The sequence below is a fragment of the Lissotriton helveticus genome, chromosome 4_2, assembly GCF_964261635.1.
Source record: "Lissotriton helveticus chromosome 4_2, aLisHel1.1, whole genome shotgun sequence".
Taxonomy (NCBI): Eukaryota; Metazoa; Chordata; class Amphibia; order Caudata; family Salamandridae; genus Lissotriton; species Lissotriton helveticus.
In genome coordinates this window covers 54236605-54259217 of record NC_136064.1, presented here as the reverse complement: position 1 = coordinate 54259217, position 22613 = coordinate 54236605, and the positions used below count along the sequence as shown (strand labels likewise).

Below are 22613 nucleotides of genomic sequence, written 5' to 3'. Positions count from 1 at the left end.
CTCCCATGTTAATAATATGAATAATACATATATTCAAGGCTGCATGAGTAATACATGACGGCCGTAGTTGCAATGCCCCCGGCCAATGGTAGTAGTATTGATATTACGATGCTCCAAAGCTGCATGTTTAATACATGACGGCCATAGGTGCAATGCCCCTGACCCACGGTAATAATATTAATAATACGTCTCTCCAAAGCTGCATGAGTAATACATGACAGCTAAGGTGCAATGCCCCCGACCCATGGTAATAACATTAATAACACATCTCTCCAAAGCTGCAGGATTTATCACTCAAATAACAGCTTTAAATATATATTGAAATCCATTTTCCTTCTAAACATCGGTTCATGAGTTCTGAAACCAAATACATGTTCATCTCAAATACACACTTCAGAATTTTAGTACTTATATATTAATTCAACCAAGCAAAAACGTCTAATTTAGTAGGCTGGCTACACACGAGAGCTACGTACAGGTAGCTGGAGGGACGCCTTTAGCTCACAAGCTACTCGTTGGTGAAGTCTGGTCTATTGAAATTTTAAGTCAGTAGAGTGACTGCCTTAGTGGGTGGTGCAAGCAGGGGACCACCATTGTCAGATAACCAAACGCATAGGACCCTTTGAGGTTCATCAACAAGCCATGGGCCATCGTCCATGACTGACACAAGAGGTTCATAAACATGTCGGGAGTCATCTTCCTGTAATTACAAGAGAGGGTAATCCACAAGGTCATGGGAGAGCATCCCAAAAGGAGTTGTGAGGTCATATCAACGGGTCGGGTCCATCATTCAAGCAGGAGGCTAGAGTGGTCCTCTCTTGTAAGAAGGATGAGCCTCCCTTGGACTGTGGGTCTTACAGGTCCCATTTTATATCTCAACACTGACACAAAACTATGGGCCAAACCTTATCTACATTGGTGATGGTGGGCTTGCGCCCCATGCGCGCCGAAGGTGCGCCAAAGGTAAGCCCGTCTACACCCGTCCGTGCCTGGACGGCGCCCAGCGCCAGACCCCCTGGCCCCCACAAAACACATCCCGTTCGCATTACATACGACGCAGCAATCCTCTCAGCTCTAAACCCCGGCCGGTCACCACAATGCTACCAAGCCGCCCCAGGACACACCCATGGACCCTTCACCTGCCACTCCTGCAAATTCAACTGTATCAGAACCCACACCAAACCCCCTAACTCCAAACAGTGCCCCGACAACAACTACCTGAAATGCATCCTCCTCAACACCCGATCGATCCACAAACACTCCATTGAACTCTGGAATCTCCTCGACACCACATCTCCGGACGTCGCCTTCCTCACAGAAACCTGGATGAACGCCTCTTCAGCTCCAGACATCGCCATAGCCATACCGGACGGCTACAAGATCATCCGGAAGGACCGCACCAACCAAACAGGAGGAGGCATCGCCATCGTCCATAAGAACACCATCCGCATCACGACCAGTTCCGACGATCACCTCGCAGCTACCGAACACCTTCATTTCCAGATCCACACCGACCCCAAGACCACACTCAGAGGCTCCCTCATCTACAGACCACCAGGACCACGCACACAATTTAGCGAAGATATCTCTGACTTTATCAGCCCACATGCCCTCCCCTCTGAAAACTACATCCTACTGGGAGACCTGAACTTCCACCTGGAAAAGAAGAACGATAGTAACACCGCCAACCTTCTAGACAACCTGGGCAATCTCGGCATCAAACAACTTGTTGACACCCCCACCCATCTTGCTGGACACACGCTCGACCCAATCTTCACCTCAAGCAAGCACATCTCCTTCGATCACACCACTACTCTCCATTGGACAGACCACAGCTGCGTTCACTTCAACTACAAAAAGACCTCGACCCACAACCACCCACAACCTATCCCCCGAAGAAACTGGAACAAAATTACCACCAACCAACTTCTCACATCGCTTCACCAAAACCCCCCTGCCAAATCATCGGACCCAAACCAAGCAGCCACCAACCTCACACATTGGATCACCCACAGCGCTGACGAACTAGCACCCCTGAAAAACCATCAAATCAAGCAAGGCAACAAAAAAGCCCCCTGGTTCAACGATGACCTTAAGAAATCCAAGAAGCTCTGTCGCACCCTCGAGAAAGCCTGGAGAAAAAAAAACCACCATCGACAACATGGCCTCCCTCAAGAACGCCACCCGCAAACACCACCAACTCATCCAATCCTCCAAGAAATCAGCATTCAAGGATCGACTTAACAACAACGCCCAAAACAGCAAGGAACTATTCAACATCGTCAAAGAATTTACCAACCCCAACTCCAACGACATCACCCCCTCCCAAGAGCTCTGCAACTCTCTATCCTCATTTTTCTACAACAAAATCGCCGACATACATAACAGCTTCAAAAACCAATCCAAAGACCAGCCCACTTCACCCACCCCCGAACCAAAACCGCACTCTAACAATCTCTACGCCTGGAACACAATCACCACCGAAGACACCATCCGCCTGATGAACTCCATCCACTCAGGTTCGCCAACCGACCCTTGTCCCCACCACATTTTCAACAAAGCAGACTCCATCATCGCACCCCATCTCCGCGATGTCATCAACTGCTCCTTCAACTCCGCTACCTTCCCGGAAAGCTGGAAACATGCCGAACTCAGCGCCCTTCTGAAGAAACCCACAGCTGACCCCACTGAACTTAACTACCGCCCCATCTCGCTCCTCCCATTCCCCGCCAAAGTCATAGAGAAAGCCGTCAACAGTCAGCTCGCCGCCTTCCTTGAATCCAACAAATCCCTTGATGCCTCACAGTCCGGCTTCCGAACCAAACAGCACCGAAACAGCCCTCATCGCAGCAACAGACGACATTAGAACACTACTGGACAACGGAGAAACGGTTGCCCTCATCCTACTTGACCTCTCCGCAGCCTTCGACACAGTCTGCCACAGCACCCTCATACAACGTCTCAACAATGTCAGAATACAAGGAAAAGCATTGGAATGGATCATCTCGTTCCTCGCCGGAAGAACGCAGAGAGTCCGCCTTCCCCCTTTCAGATCAGAGGCCACCGAAGTCATCTGCGGCGTACCCCAAGGATCATCACTCAGCCCCACCCTCTTCAACGTATACATGAGCCCCCTAGCATCCATCGCACGCCAACACAACCTCAACATTATCTCGAACGCAGACGACACCCAGCTAATCCTCTCCCTCACCAAAGACCCAAACACCGCCAAAACCAACCTTCATGAAGGAATGAAAGATGTAGCCGAGTGGATGAAGAACAGCTATTTAAAACTAAACTCGGACAAAACGGAAGTCCTCATCTTAGGCTCATCCCCCTCTGCCTGGGACAACTCTTGGTGGCCACCTGCCCTGGGAACCTCACCTACATCTACGGATCACGCACACAACCTGGGCTTCATCCTAGACTCCTCTCTCTCGATGTCCAGACAAGTCAACGCCATATCGTCATCCTGCTTCAACATCCTACGCATGTTCAAAAAAGTCTTCCGTTGGATCCCCACCGAAACTAGAAAGACGGTCACCCACGCCCTGGTCACCAACCGTCTAGATTACGGAAACACCCTTTACGCCGGAACCACAGCCAAACTACAGAAAAAACTCCAACGCATCCAAAATGCTTCAGCCAGAATCATACTGGACATTCCTCGTCAGGCTCACATTTCCGGTCACCTGAAAGACCTCCACTGGCTCCCCGTCAACAAGAGAATAACGTTTCGTCTCCTCACCCGCGCACACAAAGCCCTCTACGACCTTGGACCCGAATGCCTCAACACACGACTAGCCTTCTACACCCCCACCCGCCAACTACGATCATCCAATCAAGCCCTCGTCGCTATCCCACGCATCAGTAAATCCACCATGGGGGGCAGATCCTTCTCCTACCTAGCGGCCAAGACCTGGAATTCTCTCCCCACCCACCTCCGCCTTACTCAGAACCACCTCTCCTTCAGAAAACAACTAAAAACTTGGATATTCGATAAGTAAATTCACCCCCCTCCCCCAAGCGCCTTGAGACCCTCTGGGTGAGTAGTGTGCTATATAAATCTCTGAACTTGAACTTGAACACAAAACATGCATATTTCTTCATATCTTAGAGAGCACAATGTATGCAAAATCTAGTTTTTCGCTTGTTTTATAATATATCCTGGCATTCCCTATAGCCCCCTTCCTTGGGTTCGCATCTTTCGGTCAACATCACCTATCATGGGTAAAACTTTTTATGGCTTTGGGTGAGCTGACGCTATAATGCATTTTTACACAATATCCTCAGTGCGTTGTGACCGGCATATATGATTTCATGTCACTATTTTCCAATGCCTCTTCACTGCTATAGGAGGTTGACACGTAAGAATTTTACTTAAAAGATTTCATGAGAGATGAGGTTCCATTCCAACGTATGTATTTTTTCTGAAGCCTTGACAAAGCCCAATGGACGAAACACGTGTCAGCTGCTTTTGCTCGTATAGACCAGATATTGGCCATTCCTGCTTATATATAAACCGAACATTGTGGAAACTACAAATGGAATAAAATATCTTCACAAATAAAGAACAAAAATTTGATGGACTTCATACTAATTTCTTTATTAAATGGAATTTCTATGTGGGCTCTAGTACTTATTATTTTGTATATTTTTTGCCAAGGACATTGTCCTAAGCAGGTGAACACCCTAGGTGGCAGGGTGTCTGTAGTACCATGGTGGCACCTCTACCCCACATGAAGATATATGTGTATGTTCTAACATCCCTAACAATAGTGCTGAAAATTGGCTCTGCAATTGTTGTGAGCATAGCCACCATTTGTGTCTGTATAGGTAGGAAAATATGACTTGGTGTAAATGTAAGAGAGTTTCCTGATGTTGCAGGGGAGGTTTATGAGGGCTTAAGATTTGTTTTGAGAATTTAAAGTGAATTTATGAGGATCTGAAAGTTTCCTAACACTTTGTGTGAGTTCAGAGTGGCATTTACACACAGCAGCATTGAGACCTGCTCCTTACACACTGACAGGAGAATAATAAACCAGCCTTACCTGCTTAGGGTGCTTCTGACATCCTGCAAAACAGAGAAACAAACACAGTGAAATCAGTTTCCACAGGAGATGTCAAAGTTATGGCAGAATGTTTAGGAGTGAAACACTTAACTATCTATGGTTAGAAAACAGTGACTGGGGTCACATGACATAGCACATTCTCGGGTATCGCATGACTAAGCACAAAATGTGATATTCTGAATGAGATCACAGGATATAAGAGAAACTGATACTCGGAATGGTAATGACAGAGCACAGTGTCATTCTGAATGGAGTCACAAAACACAGCACATTCTGATATTCAGAATGAGGTCACTTGGCACATTGTATGATGTTCTCAACAGGGTCACATGCATGGGCATCATTTAGGGATTGCCAGGGGTCACAGCTGTGACTCCAGGCTTGCCCCTTGTGACCCCTGACACTGCTTGTGCGACCTCTGGCTTCAGAGGTAGCAAAATGAGTACCAAGTACACAGAGGAAGCTCGCCGTTATGAGAGCCGTGCTCCACCTCTGTTTTCAGCCAGTTTTATATTAAACTAATAGTGAATAATAGATTATTATTCACTGTTAGTGTAATAAAAAATGGGGCACGAGGGTCTAGAATGAGAACTTCTCTGGCAGATGTCAAATTTAAAAAAAATGCTTTTAAATGTATTTAGGGTATGTGCTTGGGGATCGGAGTGTGGTTGTGTGTTTGTGAGTGTGTTTGTACGTGTGAGCATGAGTGTGTGTAGTAAAAGTGAGTGTCAATGAAAGGTAGTGCGTGAGAGCCATTAAAAGGGAGTGAGTGAGAATGAGTGGCAGTGAGCATGAGTGAGTTAGAAGGAGCGACAATAGGAGTGAGTGCACAAGTGAAAAAGTATGAGTGAGTAAGAGTTGGAGTGAGTGTCAGTGTGAATGAAGTAGAGAGAATGAGTGATACCAAGTGTGTGAGAATTACGGAGTTAGAGCAAGCGAGTATGAGTAAGTATGTTGGAGTCAGAGTAAGAATGAGTGTGAGTGAGGTAGACTGAGTGAGAATGAATGAATGATTGAGTGAGTGTGGTTGAGTAAATGTGAGTGAGGATATGATGTAATGCTAGTCTGCCATTGGCCCTTACCTACTGAATATAATTTGTGGCTTATAGAGGGACCCTTGTAAACATTCACCTGCTGGAATACTGAAGGCAATTGTTAGCATGGGCAAGCACCTGTGAAAACTACTGCTACTGGCACACAGGAGGCAATTTTTGGCGTGGGGTAACTGTGGCAAAATACTGGCACTAGCTCATTGGAGATGCTTCTTGGGATAAGGGAGGAAAACCATAACATACGGGGGCAACAATCACAAAATTCTAGTCCTGATGTACTAGATTTAATTCCACCCAGCTGCAGTTTCTCAATTAGGGCGTTGCCCCCGTAGACCCTAAAATGCATTTAGTAAGTTTATATTACCGCCCGCGATGCTTATATTACAGCCGTGGGCTGGCTGCAGATTGCAAGCAGCAGACATTCAATTTATGAGTGAGCGGGGGGTGGGGCATCATTATAGACAGCACGGGAAGAGTGTCTGGGTCTAAAGATGTGTAAGTGCGCATGTCAGGGTTGGACAGGTGTCTTACTATGACCAACCCGACATGCGCACATAAGGCCTCCCTTGCCGCTTTACAGAAGAGCATGGCCAATGACTGTATGGCTTTATAATGAAGCCATGCAGTGATAGGTCCTTTTCTATCCCTTGCTGCCTTTCCTTTAGTCGCTCTACTGTTACTGCCTCATCATGCCCAGCACAGGGAGTAGCAAAGAAAAGGGTGAGAAGCGCTGCGAGTAAGTAACGGTTATGGTAATAGACTATTTTACAGGATTAATGTTTTCTTAAGATGTTTTAAAATACAGAAAATGAACCTAGTAAACAGACATAAGAGATACATGAGAAGATGTTCAGAATATGGTAAAAAAAAATTATGAAAACGGGCCATGAAATTAAAGGGTGTAGAAAGATAAACAAAGTAGCAAAAAATTAAATCACAAGGGGAAGCCAGATGAGTGAGGCACAAAAATATACATTTTCTGATTGGTAAAGTGTAGTCTTCATCATTTAAGATCCCTTTTGTCTGCATGTTTGTGCTGTTGAGTTTCCGTCAGTGTAGTGTGCCATTCTCTTTAGAGTCAAGTGACATGATGGGGGTTCCTCTTCAGCACACTGCAGCATGACCTTCTGGGTGCTATCCAAAATGAATAACCAACAACAGTACCCGTTAGCTAATAGCTTTTATATTGGATGGCATTTGCACAACCTTGGAACCAGATTCAGCTTCCACATCTTAAACTATAGTGGCAGGTTCACAATTCCGGTGTGTGATATAATTAGGGAACCGGCTTGTGGCCTAACGGCTAGAGCGGTCAACCTCGAAGATGGGGAACCGGGTTTGAGTCTCGGCAGAGATGCTCAACATGCTGTGATTCTGGGCAAATCAGTTAATCTCTCCATGCCTAACAAAATGAATGTGCCCGTGTGTAACGTAACCAGTGCTCATGTAAAGAGATCTGATACCTCAGCTTGTCATGAGGGCAGCTCTGCTGTGCCTCCAGCACAGTGGCGCCGTGCGCGTCTCCCTCCCCCCCACACAGCGGGTGGGAAACACCCCGCAGCGAAGGGGTTAATAATACGTTTCTCCAAAGCTGCATCAGTAATACATGACAGCCAGAGGTGCAATGCTCCTGGCCCATGTTAATAATATGAATAATACATATATTCAAGGCTGCATGAGTAATACATGACGGCCGTAGTTGCAATGCCCCCGGCCAATGGTAGTAGTATTGATATTACGATGCTTCAAAGCTGCATGTTTAATACATGACGGCCATAGGTGCAATGCCCCTGACCCACGGTAATAATATTAATAATACGTCTCTCCAAAGCTGCATGAGTAATACATGACAGCTAAGGTGCAATGCCCCCGACCCATGGTAATAACATTAATAACACATCTCTCCAAAGCTGCAGGATTTATCACTCAAATAACAGCTTTAAATATATATTGAAATCCATTTTCCTTCTAAACATCGGTTCATGAGTTCTGAAACCAAATACATGTTCATCTCAAATACACACTTCAGAATTTTAGTACTTATATATTAATTCAACCAAGCAAAAACGTCTAATTTAGTAGGCTGGCTACACACGAGAGCTACGTACAGGTAGCTGGAGGGACGCCTTTAGCTCACAAGCTACTCGTTGGTGAAGTCTGGTCTATTGAAATTTTAAGTCAGTAGAGTGACTGCCTTAGTGGGTGGTGCAAGCAGGGGACCACCATTGTCAGATAACCAAACGCATAGGACCCTTTGAGGTTCATCAACAAGCCATGGGCCATCGTCCATGACTGACACAAGAGGTTCATAAACATGTCGGGAGTCATCTTCCTGTAATTACAAGAGAGGGTAATCCACAAGGTCATGGGAGAGCATCCCAAAAGGAGTTGCGAGGTCATATCAACGGGTCGGGTCCATCATTCAAGCAGGAGGCTAGAGTGGTCCTCTCTTGTAAGAAGGATGAGCCTCCCTTGGACTGTGGGTCTTACAGGTCCCATTTTATATCTCAACACTGACACAAAACTATGGGCCAAACCTTATCTACATTGGTGATGGTGGGCTTGATTCCCACATTCGTCACCCTGGATACATATGTTTACTATCTATTATTCTCCTAGAAGCAGAAATGGCATTTGAGCATGTGTTTAGATTGACTGGTAAATTACATGTTTGTACCAACATTGACAGGTCATGGTCATTATAAACTACTTCAACTTCACTCTTCCAGAACAGGCTGTGGAACCAGAGAGGGATGCTCTCTGCCACCCTCGGAGGGATAATGTCCGTCACCCTCGGAGGGATGTTCTCCGTCACCATCGGAGGGATGTTCTCCGTCACCCTCGGAGGGATGCTCTCCGTCACCATCGGAGGGACGCTCTTGATCACCCTGGGAGGGATGCTCTCTGTCGCTCTCAGAGGGACGCTCTTGATCACCCTGGGAGGGATGCTCTCTGTCACTCTCAGAGGGATGCTCTCTGTCTCCCTCGAAGGGACGCTCTTGATCACCCTGGGAGGGATGCTCTCTGTCACTCTCCGAGGGATTCTCTCCGTTCCACCTAGGAGGAATGTTCTCTGTCACCCTCGGAGGAATGTTCTCTGTCATCCTCCGAGGGATTCTCTTTGTTGCCCTCAGAGAAATGCTCTCTGTCACCCTAAAAGGGATACTTTCGGTCACCCTAAAAGTGATGCATTCTGTCACCCTAAAAGGGATGCTCTCTGCCACCCTCGGAGGGATGCTATCTGTCACCATCGGAGGGATGCTCTCTGCCACCCTCGGAGGAATGTTCTCTGTCATCCTCCGAGGGATTCTCTCTGTCAACCTTGGAGGACTGTGTCACCCTGGAAGGGACACTCTCTGTCACCCTCAGAAGGATGCTCCCTGTCACCCTCCGAGGGATTCTCTGTGTTGCCCTCAGAGAAATGCTCTCTGTCACCCTAAAAGTTATACTTTGGCACCCTAAAAGGGATGCCTTCTGCCACTCTTGAAGGGATGCTCTCTGTCACCCTGGGAGGGATGCTCTCTTTTGCCCTCAAAGGGATGCTCTCTGTCACCCTCAGAGGGATTCTCTCTGTCACCCTCAGAGGGATGCTCTCTGTCACCCTCAGAGGGATGCTCTCTGTCACCCTCAGAGGGATGCTCTCTGTCACCCTCAGAGGGATGCTCTCTGTCACCCTCAGAGGGATGCTCTCTGTCACCCTCAGAGGGATGCTCTCTGTCACCCTCAGAGGGATGCTCTCTGTCACCCTCAGAGGGATGCTCTCTGTCAGCCTCAGAGGGATGCTCTCTGTCAGCCTCAGAGGGATGCTCTCTGTCACCCTCAGAGGGATGCTCTCTGTCACCCTCAGAGGGATGCTCTCTGTCAGCCTCAGAGGGATGCTCTCTGTCAGCCTCAGAGGAATTCTCTCTGTCACCCTCAGAGGAATTCTCTCTGTCACCCTCAGAGGAATTCTCTCTGTTGCCCTTAGAGGGATGCTTCCTGTCACCCTCGGAGGAATGTTCTCTGTCATCCTCCGAGGGATTCTCTCTGTCAACCTTGGAGGACTGTGTCACCCTGGAAGGGGCACTCTCTGTCACCCTCAGAAGGATGCTCCCTGTCACCCTCCGAGGGATTCTCTGTGTTGCCCTCAGAGAAATGCTCTCTGTCACCCTAAAAGTTATACTTTATCACCCTAAAAGTTATACTTTATCACCCTAAAAGGGATGCCTTCTGCCACTCTTGAAGGGATGCTCTCTGTCACCCTGGGAGGGATGCTCTATTTTGCCCTCGGAGAGATGCTCTCTGTCACCCTCCGAGGGATGATCTCTGTCACCTTCAGAGGGATGCTCCCTGTCACCCTTGGAGGTTTGTATCACCCTGGAAGGGATACTCTCTGTCATCCTCCGAGGGATGCTCTCTGTCACCATCAGAGGAATTCTCTCTGTCACCCTCAGAGGGATGCTCTCTGTCACCCTCAGAGGGATGCTCCCTGTCACCCTCAGAGGGATGCTCCCTGTCGCCCTCAGAGGGATGCTCCCTGTCGCCCTCAGAGGGATGCTCCCTGTCGCCCTCAGAGGGATGCTCCCTGTCGCCCTCAGAGGGATGCTCCCTGTCGCCCTCAGAGGGATGCTCTGTCGTCCACGGAGGATGTCCTGAATGTTTTCTGTCACCCTCATCCAGTGCTCTCTACATGGAGCTACTTCTCATGAAGCTTCTTGGCAGTAAACTAATCAACCAATTTGATCAAAACATCACTGTTAAAGTGACAGCATATGACCACAATAAGGAGGTTTACACCTCTAACTCCACCCTAAGCCAAATTAGAGAGGAATTTGGTTGCCGTTTAAGGTGCCAAGAAAATCTAGTTTTAAATTAAATTTCTAATGCTGCCGGGCATTCATTTTGCACACTCTGTAATATAATCAAGGGTTACTCATATAAGCTCAGTGAGGAGTCAGGAGACCATAGCGGCTGGCTAAGCAGCTTGGCAGCTCCGTCAGAATGAGGTGTGCAATGCAGGAGTAGTCACCCTGAAGACTTGAAAAATGTTAAATCAGTAAACTCAGTAATGCGGGAGTGGGGACTATACATCAGCAGCAGTAAAAGTTTAAAATTCCTACCCCAGTTTGAAAGAAAGAGGAGGCTCGGCATGAGGGAAGACTCCAACGCTCCAATGCTCTGTCGCTGTGGGAAAAACGGTGTCACACTCAGAGCTGGAGGCGGGGCCCGGTGCGATATGTGGTGTGAAGCCGCCAAGGAGCTCACAAGGGAGAGTGATGGGAGCAGAAACAGGAGGAGTGGATGTGTTTGGATGGAGGCTGTGCTCTGCTTGAGCACACAGTAAAGGCTTGATTAGGACGGATTTTAGAGGGCCACCCAACAGCTGCTCCCTTCTCAGCGTGGGAGCTGATCTCAAAGATGATGGTTTAAAGGACTGTTTAAACTGCAAGGAGGGGTGTGAACAGAGGAAAAGCTGCAGGTACAGTGTTCGCGCTTGCACGAATCTGACTAAGACCGGGAGGGGTGACCTCAGAAAATTTAATAATTAATTCTTCTCCGGAGAACCCCCCCCCCACACACACACAGACAATACAATATTACAAGCCCAAACCCATTTACAAGCTCAAACTCAAGTGCAGATTTCGGCATCAGAGGCTGAATTGTAAGAGGAAGAGGGTTTACAGAACCACACAAATATACAAGAGGCAATAAAAGTGGATACAAAAAATCATACAAAAAAATCATACTCAAAATATAAGCTATCCTTTACGCAACAGAAGATTACCCCCGTCACCCCCCTGAAAAGTTTAAGTCATACTGTACTTGAAGGGGGACTGGAAAACTCCCCGGAGTTTAATAAAATAAAACTCACTAACAGAAAACAAAAAGCATTGGGATAGCCAATAGGTCTCGCTTTTGGGACCTTATAAGTATTTAGTTTTGCAGCACGATATCCTTGGTGCAACAACATCAGCTGTTGCATGGCTAAACCTTGTACCTTATAAGTGTTTAGCCAAGCAACAGTTGATGTTGTTGCACCAAGGATTGTAGCAGGTATTCCGTTCTCCTACAGAACTGTGCATAGAGATTTGGAACCTCCATGAATTAGGGTGACCCAAAACTCACCTCAGTACCCAAAATCCCCTTACCGAGCTAGCTACAGTGTCTCATTGGTCATAACAAACTCCCAATGTTTAGACAAACCAGAACATGAACTTAGAATACCTCAGGTATCGTGGAACACATGAACACTCTTTCGTTATACAATCATTTCAAACCAGAATGTGGAGTAAAAGAGGACACGTGCACATTTGAAATATTAATTTACTAATGCAGTGTTCTCAAACGCAGTATCTTATATAATACAAGCAAACATATTATAAGAAGCAAAGTTTTCAGCATAGTTACTAGTCCATAAAAGGCAAAAGGTGACAGCATGCTAAAATGAATAGGAATTAACAACACCTAATTCTCACCCTCCCTAACTAGCATAGTATATTATATCTATGAAGGTCTCTTTGGGTTTTAGCAGGGCGGGCCCATACCTCAAGATCTCAGTGGCAGAGGATCACATCATATTCCACCAGCTCTCTGCATGCGAAGCACCATCAAGTGTGTAACGTGTGCTCTAAGCAAAGCAATATAAAACGTGCGTAAAGCCAGATTTTGGCAGCAGCTGCATTCATGTTATGTCTAGGAAGGTGCGAAGATCAGACCTCACAACAACACTGTGTCGAGTTATCCTTGAAGGCGTCAGCACTCACTGTGCAGACATATTTTACCAAGCAAAGCTGATATCAGAGCAATAACATATTATTCTCTTGTAAATCACAATGCTCTTCTAGGTTGAAATCTAAAATAACAATTATGTGTCATGTGCAGAAGCAGCAAAAGGAAAAATGGCGTTTAAACATTTAATAAGCTCATGCTAACTTAACACGGTATATAGGTAAGCAGTAACTATATGACACCCCCCCCAATGATCCGAGCACGGACAAGATAAGGTAAGATAAGATCAGATTAGAGGCACATCATGAAAGCAGAGTTCAATAATGATGAGCTCGGTCAAATTTCAAAATCCGGTGAAAAGCCGTTACAGAAGTCAAGTAAAAAGTTCCCAACTTGCCAATCCATGGCTCACTTTTACTCAAGTTAATAGGTCTGGGTTTGTAAAAAATTTGTACGCATAATTTTCAAAAAAAAATTGTAATTAAGAACAGGTTATTATCAAAAGATTTGAAGGCTTTCAGGACAGGACTGAATATGCAAAATATGCAGCAACAGCCTCCAGCATGAAGTCACTGTCATCATCCGAAAACAGTTCAGCCATCCAATTCATTAGTGGGAAAGAACATACGTGCTCCTCCAGCACCGGAACCTCTAGCATCATCAGAGGACAACTCGGCGGGTTCTCAATATAGCTCTGTGCCAAGAAATCTTGCGCTGCTGCGAGTATGTTCCAATGACCCATTAGTCCATGCATCGCTGCCAAGGCCATAATCCTTTCGCCAGAACAAACCAACTCGTGAGTAACTACGGGACTCATCAGATGATTAAAATCAACGTCAGGAGACACCGTCTTGCAGAGACACAAATCAAGGGCCCAGTCGAAATCGCAGCTCAGGCAATGAAACACAGGCTGGACACATGTGAAATAGGAAAATCGAAACGATAATCCATATGCCGTGCTTAAGGTCGCAAGCGGCAGTGTGCCTTAGTATTCAAGCATCCTGTTGCGAAACAGTGCCAGGTGGGGCTGTGCGGCGTGTACCACAGGATGGGCATCCATTTTTAATAAAACAAAATATCACCAGAACGCCTGCAGCCAGCGCCAGCAAAACAGGAAAACCACCAAATAGGCTCAAAAATATAGAATGAAAGAAAGCAGGGATTAAGGAAGTCACAACACCACTGCTAACTATTTTAAAAAAGTGTGCGAGGCCAGAAGTGGAGAATGCATTAAAGATTGAATGAATCAGCTCGCTGAAATGCAATGGCAAATCAGTATTCAATAGCGCCTGCACCTCTGTGCGCGTGTTAGCTATGTGAAGGACAAATGTTTCACGAGCCGAACTCAGGGCCACCTCTTTTTGAGACAAAAGGGCTCTTATTCTACTCATACCATTGAACTCTGCCTTAAGGTTGGGATTCGCGGCCAGATGGAAACATCTGAATTCCCATGAGTAGGAGGATACAGAACGTTTTTGCAACACACAACACGTTCCGATACTGTTACCACATAAGCGATACCTCTAATTAACCCACAACAGTCTTCGTTATTCAAAAGTAAATAACTGCCGTTTGCCAGTAATGTGAAAGTATTATTATTATTATTATTAGTATATAAATTTGTATAGCGCTACTAAGCCCCAGGGGCATCAAGGCGCCTAACCAAAAAAACTAGCTGGAGCAAATATGCGTTATTACAGGTAGGCCTTGATGAACAGCCAAGTTTTGAGCGCTTTTTTAAAAAGCGACAAGGATGGTTGGGCTTTAATCTTCAGTGGGAGAGAGTTCCACAGTCTCGGGCCACACTAGAGAATGCTCTACTGCCCCAGCGGACCTTCCTAATCCTAGGGACCACCAGCAAATCCAGTTCAGATGATCTAAGGGTTCTACAGGGTACATGACCGGTTAGCAGGGAGTCCAGAGGGCTTGAAGAATCAGCCGAAAGAGCTCTAAAAGCCAAGCACAAGATCTTAAAAGAGATCCTTTGTTGTATCGGAAGCCAATGCAGGTTGTTTCTGGCCATCGTGGTAGAGGATGCATTAGGTAGGGCTAAAACAAAGCGCGCGGCAGCGTTCTAGACAACCTGAAGGTGCTGAGTGAGTCCCTTGTTGGCATCTGCATAAAGAGTGTTGCAGTAATCCAACCTGGCACCCACTTACGCGACCACTATCTGCTTACGTGCTTGAGGAGAAAGATAGTGCAGGATTTTTTTCAGAATCTTAATAACTCTCCAGCAAGTGGCCACTGTTCGATTGACCTGTAGAGTCATGGACAGAGATGTGTCAAACATGATGCAGAGATTTCTGGCCGATTGGGAGGGAGATGGACACATTCCCAAAGATGGAGGCCACCACTCACTCGACCAGATATCCCGGTCCTTGCCAAAGACCAGGATCTCAGTTTTGTCGCCGTTCAACTTTAGGGAGTTCTGAATCATCCACTCCGAGACTGTCTGCATACAAGTCCTAAAATTGACGGCAGAAGTGGTAGCAGAGTGGGCCAGAGACACCATGATTTGCGTGTCATCGGCGTACGAAACAACCTCCATCCCCTGCGATTTTTCTAGCCTGGCTAGGGGAGCCACGTAGATGTTGAATAGGGTCGGACTCAATGCCGACCCCTGTGGCACCCCATACTGCAAGGATTAGCAGGGGAGAGGAACTCTCCAAGCGTGACTCTCTGCTCTCTCAGATGTAAGAAAGAGTGCAGAAGGCTCAAGGCCGACCCCGCAATCCCCGCCTCCCTCAAACGAGATGTTAACGTAGAGGGAGACAGGGTGTCAAACGCTGCTGTGCGGTCAAGCAATACCAGCACAGTGGTTTGTCCCGAATCCACCTTCATCCTGATGTTATTCACAACCATAGTCAGTGCAGATTCCGTGCTATGGGCCTTTCTGAATCCGTGCTGGGAACTATCCAGGAACCCAGAGGAATCTAAAAAGGGAGATAGATGTGCGTTCAGGTGCGACTCGAGCATTTTTGCGGGGGCAGGCAACAGGGATATGGGCCTGAAATTCTTGAGCTGTTCTGGGTCCAGGGTGGGTTTCTTCAGGAGGGGCTTCACTATTGCCCTTTTCCACACCAAGGGAAAAGTGCCTTGGGCCATGGCCCCATTCATCACTTCAAGAAGAGGCGGCAAAAGCGTGTGCCTACAATCTTTCAGAGTCTTCAGGGGGCATGGGTCCGAGGGTGAGGCCGATTTTGTTCGATCCAACAAAAGATCTAGCCCCTCAAGAGAGAGTGGCAGAAACTGAGAGAAGATCCGGGTCGGATCTCTGGACCAAGCTTCTAGGTTGGCTAGGGTTTGGGCGGTAGAGTCCCCCAAAGTGTTCCTCTGTGCCTCCAAGGCAACATAGATATCCTCGATATTTTTGTGGAAAAACTCGGAGATATTGTTGCACAGCTCCTGCGAGCCCACAACCGGTTCAGGCATTTGGAGGGAACAGAGAGAATCCACGATTTTAAAAAGTTCTCTAGACGAGGATAGGGAGGTGGTGAGGTTTGAGAAAACCCCCTGTTTTTCCTTAATTACACTAGCCTTATATTCTTTCAACAGGCGCTTATGTGTATCTCTTTCTAAGGGGTCCCATGTCTTCCTCCATCTCCTCTCCTGTCTTCTGCACCTCTGTCTCACGAGTCTCAGCGGCTCTGAGAACCAGGGGGCAGAGGGTTTACGCCTTGCTGAATACCTAAAGGATAGAGGAGCTAGTTCATCAACGGCCTTGGCGATGGAGTGACCAAGCTCTTGGGCGGCGTCATTAACTTCACTCAAAGGAGAGTAATCGCAGGACTTTATATATGGGGCAAGGGCTTCATTAGTGATATTCTTATAGCACCTTTTTGGGCCTCCAATGTGAGCCGTCCGACTCTGCAGCTCAGCAGCACCAGATGCCAGTTCAAGGGGTACTGCCAGATGGTCTGACCAAACTAAGGGCACCGGAGGACCCGATGAGAGTCTTGAATCATTAGAGAACACGCCATCTAGGATGTGACCTGCCCGATGGGTGGGACTATTGACCAATTGGATACAACCGCATGCTCCAAATGCATCAACCAGCGCAACGGTGTCAGAATCCCCCAAGTTATCCAAATGAAAATTCATGTCCCCTAATATGGTAAGATGGGATTTACCAAAATAAGGTTCAAGAATCCTCAACAGGTCACCACTAAAATTGGCCCTTGGGCCAGGTGGCCGGTAAATGAGGATACCCGTAAAGGAGGCCGAGGGCGCACATAGAATAGAAAAGTACAATGCCTCGAAGGGATCCGAAGCGGCTTTGATAGTACAGGGCAGCGAAGCTTTACATAAAATAGCTACCCCCCCCCCTCTGCATTTAAATCTATCCTGCCTCAACAATTTAAAGCCCTCAGGAATGGCAAGAAGCAGATCGTGACCTGACGAGGAGGCCCACGTTTCCGTCACGAACACCCAATCGGGTTGTCTGTTCGCCACGAACTAGTGAAAGGCGATCTTATTTTTAACAAGGGACCTAGCATTGATCAGGAAACCCTTCCTAACGGGAGAGGCCATGAGTAGAGTCGACAAGTTCTGAGAGCTACTCTCACTAGTAGATGGTAGCAAAAGAGCCAATTTGCAGGTATGACAAATTGAAGAATGTAATATTCCCTCCGGAGAGAATCTATGATGACAAGGCAACGAAAGTAGGGACGATTGCGGGAACTGGAGTACCTTTCAAAACACAGGCTAAATTTGGCCGGTCCTGGTTACAAGAACCGTGCAATTGAATGTGTCTACAGAAACATCTGGTGTTTCTGTGCACTCCTCCCCTTTAAGATAAACTTCCTTCCCGTCTTTTAGGTATCGATAAGTGAATGGAAGCGACCACGCCTCATGGAGAAACGAACTACCTAGCGGTTCATATCTGCCTATCACGATATATCGCATACAATTTGTAAATTTGTACAAAGCAAATGGTAATGTGATTAACCCATGGATAAGCCACGTCGCAGCAGTGGCTTCTGCCACAGAGAACGGTAAAGACTCTAATCTTTCAATGTGTAACATGGAAAAAGATGCATCCCGCATTGAAAGCATGCGATGCTTGTCAGTCAAATTAAAAGGGGCAAAGAGGGAGGACACGTTCATGTAAGTCCAAGGCACCTTACCAGACTTAAGCGTCTGCAGGGTCCACGCAAATTGCATAATGGAACGCAATTGATTCTGACCATGATATAACACAGACACTTCATCTTGCACAATATCAACAACAGAAGACACAATATTATTTAACGTGTAAATGCGGGAAGAAAGCATGTTAATACTATTATCTACAACTGCAAGCACATTTTCTAAATAAGCTTGATCAATAGCTCTAAGGCGTGTAGCAGCCTCAATTTGTGACGTCTTCCAGATTTCATTGTAAATCGCATATATCCATCTTTTAGATCTACCACTAGCCGGGCCCTTTATGAAATTGTTTAAATCTACATCATCAGTGAGCTTGGATAGATGCAGTTTAACCGCAGCCAAGGTAGAATGTTTCAGCCAATCCTGACATACTTTTCCTACTGAATAAGTGGTGACAGAATGGCCAGTATCAAAGCAGGGATCAGGCCTGACTCGTGTAAACCCATCAGCTAAACCCAGAAAACGACGTTGGCATGAATCAGAACTTATGTGCCACATCAGCCAACCTTTTGGATTCAAACTGGAAATGTTAAAGGACGCATTTTGCAATAGAGCTTGCAATTCCGTAATGAAAAACAGTGTAATATTATTCCAACCAGAATATTCTTCTAAATCAGGTACGGTAGGTGTATTTAATTTTTTAGAAGTAGCCAATCCAAAGCATGTTGTTTGCGAAATGCTAGAATTCAAAAACAACATATGATTCGGAATGAGACATGCTTGGTGCAAAGCCTCAGTGCCTTGTACCTGCCAACTTTTAGAACCCCAAACTGATTTAAGGTCAATGGTTTCCTTCCATAGCTCGTAGCCCTCTACAGCCAACTTGTCTAGAAAGGACTTCGAATACAATAATTTAGTATCGGTAAGTCTAACCTTGGACATGCACTTCTGTGTCATTTTAAAATAAAAAGACTCAGGATTGGACTGATTAAAGTCGGTAAAATAAGTGTACTTTTTCAAAAAAGTACTCGAACTGCCTTGTAAAGGAGCTGGGCAATGTACCCACTGTGTGTAATTTACAGTACCCCTTCTGGAACTTGTTTTATGCAGATAGTGGTTGCCAAAATGTTGGAAGCAAAATAATTCACCATAATTAGCAGAATCTAAGTATAAATCTTCAGCATCAAAGGCAGCATAATATTTCAAATCAGAAAACAATGCTTCTACGGCCTGAACATCCCAATCATCAGAACGTATGTTTTGTTTCACCACATCTCCCATGTTTACCCTGAGCACATTAACAACCTCAGTAGGGCCATGTATTTGAAATTTAACTGCATCCCACACGATCCCATCAAGAACAGGCCAAGCAGTGATGTTAACAAAATTCAAGTCTCTCTTCAGTCTGTGTGCCGAATGTGACGAGGAAAGGGGGTCCAAAGTTCCATTAAGATGCCGAATGCATGTTCTCTCCTCGACATAGTGTCCATCGACAAGACGAAAAAAATAAAACACAAAACCAATTGACATAAAAAGGTAAATTGAAAAAAGTACCAGCCAAATATATGTCCAAAGGGGGATCAAAAAATGTTTTTTAAATAAAGTGGCATAAATTGCAAAACGCGAGGGCGTTTTTGAAATTTTTTTGAAACAGTGTCAAAAGAGAATCTGGATTCTGTGGCCAAACGTGTTTGCAAATCAGGCATCGATAAGTCAGTTGGGTAAGTGTAATCAAGTTCATCAACGTTATCAACAGGTAAAGTATTTAATAAAGGACTGGAAACAGCAGGCATCTCGAGGGCCACCTCAGGCACCGGATTAGAAGCAGTGGTCAAAACAGAATTTCTCACAATCGAAGGACAGGAGACCGCCGGAGTCATACTAAGAAGAATCGGCCACTCTGTATCTTGAAATTTTCAATAGAGATAAACCTGTTTTCCTTACGACCTGGAAGTGGTGGTAATATGATTGTTCTTGTGCCCTTCACGCCAAGCACAGGAACCGGAGCTCGATAGGAAGGACCAAATTCTTTCTCGTTATCGATCTTCTCTCGAACCAGTTCTCCAACTTGAGGTAGCCAGCCTACTACCGGGATCTGCAACGCATCATCCGAAGTGGAGGGGAAATGTTCCTTTGCAAGACTGTCTCTGGTCTTTTGTAGATCCTGTAAAACATTGAAATGTTCATCTACATCAAAGGTTGTGGCTCGGGCCATGCCGTCTAGACCGTCGTTTTAGGATTTCTAAAATCACTCCTCGGTTTTTCTTGCACATATTGTCAACTTGCCTGATGACTTTAAGGAATTTCGGGATCTCGTGGTAAAGTTAGATCATAGATTAGGAGAACGAAGAAATGAGAAACCGAGGAGTGATTTTAGAAATCCTCAACATCGAGTAGATAAGAAAGAGTCAGATGAAAACCATTCTTTGGTTGAAACAACTCAAATAGGTGGAATCAAGGGACCCTTAACTACAGAAGAAAAAGGACGAAGACGTAAGGGAAACCTGTGTTTGTATTGTGGAAAACTAGGGCATTTCGCTAAAGATTGCACAATCAAACCAATCAAGAAGAAGGCCTTAGTGATTGAAACCATTTCTCAAACTCAGTCGGAAAACAAGGATTCTCGAAGAAAGTAGAGATCGTTTCTTCGAGTGATTCTTTTTCTAAGATCTCTCAGTATGCTACAAATGTAACCACACACATTCCTAAACATTTTACTATTCGGATGGTTTTTATTTTAACTACATTACAAAGACATAGAATACCTGTACTATTGGATTCAGGAGCCACCGGGAACTTTTTTGATTTGGAATTGGCTCGTAAATTAAATTTGAAATTTGTTCCAAAGAAAGAACCAGAGCCAGTGAGAGCTGTCGATGGATCAGTTTTAACTTCTGGTCTAATTCGATTTAATACTGAACCATTGACCATAGTAACTGACAATGGGCATACTGAGAAAACGATCTTTGATTTAATTGACACACCTACCTTTGGAGTTATTTTAGGAATTCCTTGGATGGAGTTACATAATCCAAAGATTGATTGGATTAAAAGAACAGTTACTTTGGAGTCCTCTTATTGTAAATTACATTGCTATCAAGAATCGAAAGACCCAGTAATGCCACTTTTTTGTGCAACTTTGAAATCTGAAACTAGTAGTCTTCCTAAAGCTGGCGGGTGGGAGTGTAGAAGTTAAGGCGGTTGTTGAGGTATCTTGGGCCTTGGTTGTGCAGGGCTTTGTGTGCGTGGGTGAGGAGTCGGAACGTGATTCTCTTGTTGATTGGGAGCCAGTGCAGGTCTCTCAGGTGTCCGGAGATGTGGTTGTGTCGGGGGATGTCCAGGATGAGTCTTGCTGAGGCGTTCTGGATCCGCTGGAGTCTCTTCTGGAGTTTGGCAGTGGTTCCAGCGTAGAGGGAGTTGCCGTAGTCCAGTCGGCTGGTGACGAGGGCCTGGGTGACCGTCTTCCAAGTCTCGGTGGGGATCCACCGGAAGATCTTGCGTAGCATGCGCAGGATGTTGAAGCATGACGAGGAGACGGTGTTGACTTGTCTGGCCATGGAGAGGGAGGAGTCCAGGATGAAGCCCAGGTTTCGTGCGTAGTCCGTTGGTTTGGGTGCGCTGCCCAGGACAGGGGGCCACCAGGAGTCGTCCCAGGCGGAGGGCGACGATCCCAGGATGAGGACTTCCGTCTTGTCAGCGTTCAGTTTCAGGCGGCTGTTCATCATCCACTCGGCTACGTCTTTTATCCCTTCGTGTAGGTTGGCTCTAGCGGTGGCGGGGTCGTTGGTGAGGGAGAGGATCAGCTGGGTGTCGTCGGCGTAAGAGATGATGTTGAGGTTGTGCTGGCGTGCGATGGCCGCAAGGGGGCTCATGTAGACATTGAAGAGGGTGGGGCTGAGCGATGAACCTAGGGGGACTCCGCAGATGACTTCGGTGGCCTCTGATTTGAACGGGGGGAGGCGGACCCTCGGTGTCCTTCCGGCGAGGAAGGAGGTGATCCATTCTAGCGCCTTCTCTTGGATTCCGACATTGCTGAGGCGCTGTTCTAGGGTGCGGTGGCAGACCGTGTCGAATGCTGCGGAGAGGTCCAGGAGGATGAGGGCCACTGTTTCCCCGTTGTCGAGCAGGGCTCGGATGTCGTCAGTGGCGGCAATGAGGGCGGTCTCGGTGCTGTGGTTGGCCCGGAAGTCAGACTGCGAGGGGTCGAGGGATCCATTTGTCTCAAGGAAGGCGGCCAGCTGTTTGTTGACGGTCTTCTCGATGACTTTGGCCGGAAACGGGAGGAGCGAGATGGGGCGGTAGTTTTTGAGTTCAGTGGGGTCCGCTGATGGTTTCTTCAGTAGAGCGCTGAGTTCGGCGTGCTTCCAGCTCTCCGGGAAGGTTGCGGTGGCGAAGGAGGTGTTGATGATGTCTCGTAGGTGGGGCGCGATGATGGAGTCGGCCTTGTTGAAGACGTGGTGAGGGCAGGGGTCGGTTGGAGATCCGGAGTGAATGGAGTTCATCGTGCGTAGGGTTTCTTCGGTGTTGATCAGGGTCCAGGCGTGGAGGGTGGTGGTGGGGGGGCGCCGGTGTGGTCGTGGGGAGCGTTGACTGTGTGCTGAAGCTGTTGTGTATATCTGCGATCTTGTTGTGGAAGTAGGAGGCGAGGGAGTTGCAGAGGTCTTGCGATGGGGTGATGTCGTTGTTTCCGGCG

General features: G+C 46.7%; 1 protein-coding gene across 1 annotated transcript in view; it reads right to left on the bottom strand.

The window, feature by feature from the left end:
• LOC144752036 (E3 ubiquitin-protein ligase TRIM39-like) overlaps positions 1-22613 on the bottom strand; it is a 179768-nt gene that overhangs the window by 89113 nt on the left and 68042 nt on the right. Inside the window, exon 4 of the mRNA XM_078639988.1 lies at positions 5052-5074. Within this exon, the coding sequence (XP_078496114.1) occupies positions 5052-5074 (23 nt within the window). The remainder of the gene's footprint in view (positions 1-5051; positions 5075-22613) is intronic.